The 10,412-nt window shown below is 35.7% G+C and overlaps 1 protein-coding gene and 1 pseudogene across 2 annotated transcripts; both read right to left on the reverse strand.

Moving 5' to 3' along the window:
• Positions 1–675: 675 nt before the first annotated feature.
• LOC132270338 (uncharacterized) lies at positions 676–5,753 on the reverse strand (annotated as a pseudogene).
• A 906-nt stretch (positions 5,754–6,659) lies between these two features.
• On the reverse strand, positions 6,660–9,955 carry LOC132287066 (eukaryotic translation initiation factor 2 subunit gamma-like). 2 transcript variants are annotated; one of them, XM_059789864.1, is made up of 8 exons: positions 9,847–9,955; positions 9,672–9,733; positions 9,157–9,269; positions 8,966–9,068; positions 8,516–8,743; positions 8,211–8,429; positions 7,456–7,716; positions 6,660–7,037 (listed from the first exon to the last, which is right to left on the reverse strand). In XM_059789864.1, the coding sequence occupies exons 1-8, from the start codon at positions 9,953–9,955 to the stop codon at positions 6,729–6,731; spliced, it is 1,404 nt and encodes a 467-aa protein (XP_059645847.1). In that variant the 3' UTR covers positions 6,660–6,728. The 2 variants fall into 2 exon arrangements, with proteins under 2 accessions (XP_059645847.1, XP_059645762.1); XM_059789779.1 differs by having other exon boundaries at positions 7,456–7,779.
• Between the last annotated feature and the right edge of the window lie 457 nt (positions 9,956–10,412).

A 10,412-nucleotide genomic window follows, 5' to 3' on the forward strand; every position in this document is an offset into this window, starting at 1 on the left:
CCCTCACCGAGCCCGCGTGTGTTTTCATTAATAAAAACATTCCCGCCCCAAATAAGTTAAACAGTTTTCCAAAACCGCTATAAACGGGGTGGGTACCCGTCCCCGCGAGGCAAATTGCCATCCCTTACTATATACAATATATGTTATAGTTTTCTCCCAACTCTCTTTATATACATTTATATTCATTACATTTATTAATTACAATCGACTCAAGTTTTCTAATTCAACATATTTCTATATATATATATATATATATAAGCATCCGAGAACAGAACTTTCTTTACCGACAAAGGGATATCCCAACAATAGATAACCATCAGAAACAGGAGAAGCAACTTTGCTCACTGAATGAACCACCCTATTAGCTGATCACCCAATGACGAGAGAGATTATGACCTTGAGAGACTCAATCTTTTTTTTTTTTATCGTCACATTGGGTATTAAATGAAGTAATAAAATGAGCAAATGACAAAAGATAACGAAAACAATAATGAAAACATTTGTACGGCTATTATTACCCTTTAAAGAAACCGTATGCATATGAACCATGTTTTCTTCTCCACCAAACAAATATTGTTCCCAGCAGTTGTCTGCCCTCCACATCTTCTCTCAAACAATATTCTCCTTTTACTACTAATACTTTCTTATGTTCACTAACTACTATATTGCTGTAACTCAGATAAGCAATGGTGGGACAACATCTAGCTCTAGGGTGGTTCCAGCTTTAATCTCCCCAACCAATGAGACGCCAGCGATTCTGGATCCGCCTGCTCAGGGCACTGGCTCGGCACACACTGGTTTGGTAAGTTGCAGCGTTACCATTTTATTCCTTACGGCGATTATACGGGCTCCCGTCGAGATGGACCCAATATTCACCATCAACACCTCTCCTTGACCAGCTCTGACACCCTTCCCTGCTTAACACCCAGAAGTTGGGACAGGATGTGGGTGATTTCAACCTCCTAAAAAGATAATGAAAATAGTAATTGAGGATACCAAAAATAGCTTGGGCCGGATACGACCCATCCTGCTAAAGAATGGGTCGGGAGAAAGCAATGGATCCGATCGAATAACAGCCCAAGAGGCCCAATCTCCATTAAGACGATCTCCAAGCCCAATTTCAAAGAGAATAAATGAACCAGCACATAAAGAAATGCCCAGAAGATCAGCCCAACATGGAGGATGAAAAAAAGAAGCTTCTAGAACACTTGTAACAGTCTATAAATAGAATGAAAAGAGAGGGAAAAAGCTAATAGAACCCTTGAAACAGTCTATCAATAGAATGAAAAGAGAGGGAAAAGTGGATGAGATATTTTGAAGTGTAAGTAATTAGCTTTCCAAATGAAGAGAGTATTTTCATTACATTTTCACTAATGAAAACCACAAATGAGTAATGAAAACATTTGTATTGCTATTTTTATCCTTAAAAGAGACAGTATGCATCGGAACCATGTTTTCTTCTCCACCTAACAAATATTGTTCCCAGCAGTTGTCTGCCCGCCCACATCTTCTCTCAAACTCTATTCTCCTTTTACTACTACTACTTGTTTCTTATGTTCACAAACTACTATGTTTCTATAGCTCAGAAAGGTAATGTTGGGACATCAAGCTCAAGGGTGGTTCCAGCTTGAATCTGACCCCAACCAATGAGATGCCAAGAATCTGACCAGCCAACCTATCAGCACCTGTTATCGTAGGATCCATTGTAGTGCCAACGCCAATTAGACCCCCTGGCACTGCAAACTGCAGCTCATTTTGCTCAGCAAACAAAGAAACAATTCTAGTATATATTTTGGTGCATTTGATATTTTTGTTCTCATCCTCTAGTATAATTGCTGGACGAATTTCAACGAACTGATTCACCTGTAAAACACCCTGTACTAAACAAATTTGCCAAAAAACTCATGGTGAGATTTCCCATTCCAAATTAGTTGATAGAAGGTTAGTTGTTTTCACTGTCATGGAGTTGATGATGAAGATCGTGAAGTACTTGGAAATTGCGAGGGGATAATGTACAACTATGATATCAATTTAGTTTTCTGCAGAAATACAATCGTCCTACATTAAGCTAGGTTGACAAGTTTGTGCTGCACACAATTTGGTGCCAGAATTACACACCTGGAATGAAATTGTGTACCAATGCAAAACATAAGAAAACAAAATAAATGGCTGACAATGGTATTGAACCAGATGATTTCTTTAACAGATGTACTAGTCCACAACAAACTTATAAGAAAATCAATGCAGTTTGTACTGAATGCGTTGATTTGATATTGTTCAGCTACTTCAGTATTCTACATGTCTCTATGTATTGATGCTTCCACCAGCAACACCGCCTTTTATTTCCTCAACCTCGTAACCAAGTTTGTTGACGTCGAAGGATCGGATTACAATCATATGTGGCGGTGAGACAAAATTCCTTTTCGGAACAGGTATCTTTTTCACAATATACTCGCACACATCATCAACATTATACTTCAGCTGAGCAGAAATTGGAACCACCGGTGCACCTTCGGCAACAGTTCTCTGTAAAGTCAAAACGGCTGAGAAAGTGAGTGAACGTGTCTCTATATATACTAATAAAATAAGTGTAATTTAGTAATTTACCTTTTTAAATGGGATGGGTGACCTCCCCGTCCCTGCACCTAGCCCGCACGGGCTTTCGTTAACAAAAATTATCCCGGCCCAAATAAACTAAATGGTTCCCAAAACAGGGCGGGTACATGTCCTCGTGGGGCAAATTTTCATCACTTACTATATACAATATATATTATGGTTTTCTCCCAACTCTATTTATATACGTTTATTTTCATTACATTTATTACTTACAATTGACTCAAGTTTTCTAATTCAACATATTTCTCTGAGCTCTCCCCCTCTATATATAAGCATCCGAGAACAGATCTTTCTTTACCGACAAAGGGATATCCGAACAATAGATAACCATCAGGAGAAGCAACTTCGCTCACTGAATGGACCACTCTATTAGCTTATCACCGATGACGAGAGAGATTATGACCTTGAGAGACTTAAGGATCGTATTCAAAGCCTCAATATAATTTAAGGCCTTAGACGAAAAATATAAAAAATGGCCTTTTAATATCTAATATATATAATTGATTTTAGAGTTATACAACTTATACGAAAAAAAATATTTCAACAAAAACTAAAAAATAAAAAATAAAAAATAAAAAAGAAGAAGAAAAAGAAGATAAAAGTTAAAATAAGAATATGGAAAGTTTTACAAATTTTGGAATAAAAGAAACGTGAATGAGGAGCTGAGAAAGAAAAAAGAAGTAAGATAAAGATAGAAATATTTTGGCCCCTGTTAAATTTCTATTGCTTAGGGTCTAACCAATACAAATAAAAATTTTAAGGAGGTTAGGACTAGGATCTTCTACGTTAAAATCTCTCTGCATTATCTTAAGTTGAATAACTTTGACACGTGGCCTTTATCACACATGTATGACTCATAATGCACCACATCAGCAAATTAAAAATAAAAAATAAAAACTAAAATTGTTTAACCGATGAATGGAGAAACATCGTTAACAAATGCTAAAACTTCTTCAACTCACCATTTTTTCTAATCTCTTATGCCTGAAACTAGTGGGTCCTTCCTCTTTCCTCTCTCTAGTTTATTCCTTCAGTAATTCTTTCTATGTGTTTATATGTGTATATAAATACTCTCAAAATTTTGAAAGAATTGAACTAAATTAAGATTGGTACAGAATTGATGGTGAAGTTTGCAAATTTGTAGTGATCATCGGTGAGTTTTAACCCTAATCTTAAGTTTAGATTGAATAACTGGCAGTTAGACAGAATCAAATGCAATTACCAAGTTGTTGTAATCGACAAATCATATATTCAAAATAACACAATTATCTCATTGATTTAAATAATAAAAAAATAAAAACAAGAAAAATTGAACAACCTAGCATTATATCCAGTGGGAGGAGATTGGAAGGAGCAAAGTTTAGGTTTAAACATCAAAAAATAATTAGAATAGAGAGAACACAGTGAAAGGTGAAGAGATATGAGAATCTAGTTGCATGAGATGAAACCGAAAAAAAAAACCAAACCAAGAATACTGGTAGAGAGAGGTGGTTGGTTGGAAGCCTAAAACTATTTTTCTTTCTCAAAACATTATGTGGAGTGTTGTTAGCCCTAGATTTAGGTGAAATGACACATGTTAAAATGATTACAATTCAACTTAGGATAATGTGAAGAAGTTTTAACTTAGAAGATCCTAATCTAGTTATAATATATATATAAAAAATAAAAAATAAAAAATAAAAAGTTTGGGGCCTTTTTATTGGACAGAGTTTAATAATAAGAAGATTTTTAGGAATGTTATAATATAAACAAATAAAATTTTTTGAACCTTATAATTTAAGGAAATACAAATTATTGTGGGGCCTTTATATTGGTTGGACTGATAATAGGAATGAAATAAAAAATTTAGGAAGAATATAATATGAAGAAATAAAAAATTTAGGAAGGATATAATATGAAGAAATAAAAAAATTTGAAGCATTTCTATTGGCTGGGGGCCTTAGGCAACCGCCTAAGTAGCCTAAGAGTCTAGCCGCCCCTGATTCAAAGCTACCTTAGCTATGTAAGCACAGACACGGGATACAAACACAATACTACACGGATACGTTAATACGTCAAATTTTTAAAAAGTAGGACACGAGTACGGCATAGATACAATTACATATAAATATAAATATTTATTTTTATACATCTATTCAGTAATAGTATTATGGGCGAATTGCAAAAAAATTCCCATTGATTATCACTCACTTGCCAAAAATCCCCTTATGGATATTTTTAACAAGAAACCCCCTCAATTATATTAATGGGGCATTTTAACAAACATCCATCTCTATCTAATTTTGGGACGAAATTACCCTCATCAACAAAATTACTTTTTTTATTTATTATTATTATTTTTTTAACTCTCTCTCTAGCCTCTTAATAACCTCCATCCAACCATCGCCACAACCCACCTCTGCCACCGCCACCACAACCCACCTCCAAAATAGAAATATAATTAACTATTTATCTCTATTATATGTATATATATATATAGATATACTATACACAGTCACCACCAACACTGTGGCCACAGCCCACCCCTTCTCTCTCTCCACCGCAACCTCCACCCCAAATTGCAGTCGTCGGCTGCATCACCACCGCCTCTGTGCTCCTCCTCCTTAGTGTCACCGACTGATTGCAGATTTTGTCGTCAATTCCCGATTTTGGGTAGGTATTGATGGCCCAATTTCTGCCTTGAGTTTTGAAAATTTTCAGAACAAAAACATCTGCACCGGCACACTTTACCTGTAGAGTAGTATACTTTTAAGCCTATTATGGAAAATAGGAGTTTCTGATTTCAAAATCACTCTATGAAATTATAATACACACATATACATCAATGTTATGTTCATGCCAGTTACTTAACCGTTGTGTAAAATCGCTGGTCCAAAACCCTCTTAGGCTTATAACTGTATGAACTCTTCAAACTGTCAAGAAATTTAGGGGGGAAAAATGTTCATATATATATATATATATATTTATTTTGATGATACCATCGCAGAAATTATGGGTTCAATTTCGAAATGCCAAAAGCTTTCAAAGGAAAGCAATATCAAAAGAAGTGAAGAAGACAGGATAAGCACTTTACCAAGCTGTGTAATTAGGCATATCATCTCCTTCCTTCCAACAAAAGATGCAGTGGCAACTTGCATCTTGTCCACCAAATGGACGCATCTCTGGGGCACCAATGTGGAGGTTGCGATGGAGAGAGAGAGAAGGGGCTGTGTATATGTATATGTATATGTATACATACATATAATAGAGATAAATGGTTAATTATATTTCTATTTTTTGGAGGTGGGTTGTGGTGGCGGTGGCGGTGGTGGGTTGTGGTGGCATGGAAGAGATCGAGAGGCTAGAGAGATGGAAAAAAAAAAAAAAACAAAACAAAACAAAAAACTGTTGAAAAGGGTAATTTCATCCAAAAAATTTAGATAGAGATGAATGTCTGTTAAAATGAGGTTTCTTGCTAAAGTTTTTTTTTATAAAGCTTTAATTCAGTTTTAATTTCTGTACTAAGAGTTGCACTTGAATGAATTAGAAAATGAAATTATGTTATTATTGTAATGATTTTTATATCATATATATTAATATTTCACGACTTTGCCATAATAGTATTCATATTATTTTCAAGATTAGAAGGTAAACTTGTGTTTGAAATGTCTGAAAAGTGTCTAAAAAGTGTCAAAATTAATTTTTATTAATGGACACGTATATAAAGTGTCGGACACGTATCCAAGAAGTGTCGGTGTCCGACACAGGTACAACTCCTCCGTAGAAGCGTCCGTGCTTCCTAACTCCTCAGTAATTGAAGTTTCAAGATAATCTGGCAATCTTTGTTTTTTTTTTTATCATCACATTGGGTATTAAATGAAGTAACAAAATGAGCAAATGACACTACTAAAAAGATAATGAAAACAGTAATGAAAACTATTTTAATCCTTTAAAGAAATCGTATGCATCTGAACCATGTTTTCTTCTCCACCTAACAAATATTGTTCCCAGCAGTTCTCTGCCCTCCCACATCTTCTATCAAAACTCTATTCTCCTTTTACTACTACTACTAGTTTCTTATGTTCACTAACTACTCTGTTTCTTATGTTCACTAACTACTCTGTTTCTATCGCTCAGAAAGGTAATGCTGGGACATCAAGCTCAAGGGTGGTTCCAGCTTGAATCTGACCCCAACCGATGAGACGCCAGTGCTTCTCGATCCGCCTGCTCAGTGCAACCTTCTCTCCTGGGCTGGTACACACTGGTTTACTAAGTTGCAGCTTTGCCATGTCATTCCTTACAGCGATTATACGAGCTCCCGTTGACATGGACCCTATATTCAACATCAAAATCTCTCCCTTGACCAGCTTTGAGACCCTTCCCTGCTTCTCTGAGCCCTTTGTCTTAACACCCACAAGTCGGTACAGGAGGAAGAAATTAACCTGACCAAAGAGCACAAGGTTCAAAACCGGAAACACAAAAGATAGAATTTTACAAATAATAAAAGGGGATGACATTATGGCATGAAGCTCTTAGCAGGATCTTATAGATACAGCAAATAAGACCATTCTGAATGCTTGCAGAACAATATTATAATGTTTGAATTGCGGTTATAAATCAAAATGGAACGAACTTATCCAATTAGTGTCATATGCTATCCTCCAAAAACCTCAACCTCCGGAACCCCCAAGAAAACACACAAGCAACAAGGGGACAAGACGAAAAAAAGATTTTTACAAGCTCTTAAAAGATTGATTAAAAGGAATGCTTGGTGCAAAGTACTTCCCTAAGCAAATAATAATATTCTGTTATGTTTAATCAGCGCAAATAGACAGAGGTATAGAAGCAATAATCTATTACCTCCAGTTCAGTGTAAACTTCAGGCAGGGATCCGACCTCCCCAAGAACCTGACCAACCAACCTATCACCACGTGTTAACGTAGGATCCATTGTAGTGCCAACGCCAATTAGACCCCCTGGCACTGCAAACTGCAGCTCATTTTGCTCAGCAAACAAAGATACAATTCTAGTATATATTGGGGTGCATTTGATATTTTTGTGCTCATCTTCTAGTATAATCCCTGGTCGAATTTCAATGAACTGATTCACCTGTAAAACACCCTGCACAGAACAAATTTGCCAAAATAAGGTAATAGATAAATTTAAGATACCCAATTTTAAAATCTATCGTGCACAACAATTGCAGATTCTTTAACTAAGGGAAAAAAACTCATGATGGTGTGTTTTCATTGTCATGGAGTTGATGATGAAGCTCGTGAAGGACTTGGAAATTGCGAGGGGATAATGTACAACTATGATATTAATTTAGCCTTCTGCAGAAATACAATCGTCCTACATTAAGGTTGACAATTTGGTGCCTAGAATGAAATTGTGTACGTACCAGTGCAAAACAACATAAGAAGAAAACAAAATAAATGCCTGACAATGGTATTGAACCAGATGATTTCTTTAACAGCTGTACTCCACAGCCAACTTATAAGCAAATCAATGCAGTTTGTACTGAAGGCTTTGATTTGATATTGTTCGGCTACTTCAGTATTATTCTACATGTCTCTATGTGTCTTTAATTAGAGTAACAAGGAAGAAGCATATACCCTGAGGATGCTTCCACCAGCAACACCGCCTTTTATTTCCTCAACCTCGGAACCAGGCTTGTTGACGTCAAAGGATCGGATTACAATCATATGCGGCGGTGAGACAAAATTCCTTTCCGGAACAGGTATCTTTTTCACAATATACTCGCACACAACGTCAACATTATACTTCAGCTGAGCAGAAATTGGAACCACCGGTGCACCTTCAGCAACAGTTCTCTGCAATGTGAAAACCCCACATTATTTCAATACTAAAAATTTAAAAAGCAGGAAATGAATGACATTCAAAGACAAACCGTACAGACCTGGACAAATTTTTGAATCTCTTCCTTCTGATGGATGGATACATGTTGCGGAACCAGATCAACTTTATTTTGGACGATAATAATATGTTTAAGTCCTATAATTTCAACAGCAACGAGATGCTCGGCAGTTTGAGGTTGGGGGCAATCCTCATTGGCAGCTATGAGAAGTAAAGCTCCATCCATAATTGCAGCACCATTGAGCATAGTAGCCATGAGAATGTCGTGTCCCTGTAGGAAATAAAGGAAAAAAACATCAAGTAGTTAAAAGTTAGATTAACCTACAATGTCTACAGTTTTTTTTTTTTTTTTAAAGAAATTCCTACTCTCATTTTTTTCTACAATAAGCCTTTTTCACAAGTTTGGATGTAGCTCTAAAGTTACTTTCATGTATATAGATCAAGTCCGAAGATAATATTGGGAAAAGTACTTAGGGATGGGATAGCTTATTACCGGGCAATCGACAAAAGATATATGTCTGAGTAGTTTCATCCTACACTTTTCGAATTCAGGCACATCACAGAAGGGACTATCTTCTGTTGCACTTCCATATGCCCTGCAGATGATATTTTTTTACGTACATTAGACTAAAGTTGCAAAGTACGATGTTAAGTAATCATTACATTTCTTAAACACGAACATACTTGTAGCACATAGGTCGAGGGCACTGTTCATCTTCACATTTGTATATCTTTGCATTTGCATATCCAAGCTTAATAGTAATGTTCCGCTCAAGTTCATTTTTAAAACGAACTGTCTGCAAATTAATGTCAAACCATAAGAGCCACTTCTACAATATATGCACGTAAACATTTGAAAAAAAACAAATGGAGCTAGGTTAAACATACTATGTTCTAATTCTGTGCATATTTCTTGTGCAATAGCTAGTAAAACATTAATTTAATGAACTTTTAACACTAGAGCAAAGCAAATATATGCTGAATTAGAAAAGAAATAAACTTTCTTCCCTTGGTTGACAGTCATAATATCACAGGAAATAGTTAAAGTCACACAAGTATAAGTCTACTAATTTCAGCCCCTTAGAAATAGAAATTAAGAAGCTAAAATTACCATTAAGGACGACAGCAACATTTTAGTTGTAAAAAAAAAAAAAAATGGCACACAAGCAGTATCAGAAGTAAGCTAGAAAAGCAGTCACCTGGATGCCAGATATCGCTTTCACCAGCGTCGATTTACCATGTGCCACGTGACCAATAGTGCCTGATAAAAGATAATTAGGTCCAATGTATTAGTGTCAACGATAGGATTAAGGATTAGAAATCACACCCCATCTAAAAGGGGTTCACACATTCATACGTAGTAACGATGATTACCAATATTTATTGTAGCCTGACGAGAAATAACTTCAGGTGAGAGTGGATGTAACTGTGTTACATCCAGCTTGCTTAAGTCCTGCTCCATCAACCCTCCTTTCTCAGACATTGTTGCTTTGTTTACTTTCCACTCCTATATAAGCAAGTATTGTCATTCAAAAAATCCCGAAATAAGAAGGTGTTTGTTCATGGTGACAGAAATATGTAAAGGCCAATAAATTATACAATTCAATTAAAAAAATAAAATTGTCCTTATACCAAATAGTTTTAAATCACTGGTTTTAATTACTTCGTATACAATTTAAGCTAACCCAATCTTTAATACTGAAACATTTATTATATTATTCACTTCGAGTTCAATTTCATTAATGTAAAGCGAAAACGAAAGGGGTTTTTATGCAAACAAGACTCCTTAGTAACTAAGTTGGTCAGCAATTGCAAGCAGGACAGGTAAGTTGCCATAGCTTAAATCCATAGTAAAACAAAAACTCATTTGAAAATTTAGAATACCACCATTATTATTAAGAAAAAAATTTGAGTGTGTCCTATTAAAAGGGCTTATATAT

This window comes from Cornus florida, unplaced genomic scaffold (assembly GCF_030987335.1).
Source record: "Cornus florida cultivar Cherokee Brave unplaced genomic scaffold, ASM3098733v1 CherokeeBrave_3.0.0_Hap2_Chr01, whole genome shotgun sequence".
In the NCBI taxonomy this organism is placed as follows: domain Eukaryota; kingdom Viridiplantae; phylum Streptophyta; class Magnoliopsida; order Cornales; family Cornaceae; genus Cornus; species Cornus florida.

Excerpts from the sequence above, each read along its gene's own strand:
- LOC132287066 (XM_059789779.1), bottom strand. The coding sequence starts at position 9,955 with ATGTCTGAGAAAGGAGGGTTGATGGAGCAGGACTTAAGCAAGCTGGAT. Across the intron at positions 9,069-9,156 it reads CCTCGACCTATGTGCTACAA|GGCATATGGAAGTGCAACAG; the intron begins GTATGTTCGTGT and ends TATCATCTGCAG. Across the intron at positions 7,038-7,455 it reads AAGTTTACACTGAACTGGAG|GTTAATTTCTTCCTCCTGTA; the intron begins GTAATAGATTAT and ends CTCTTTGGTCAG.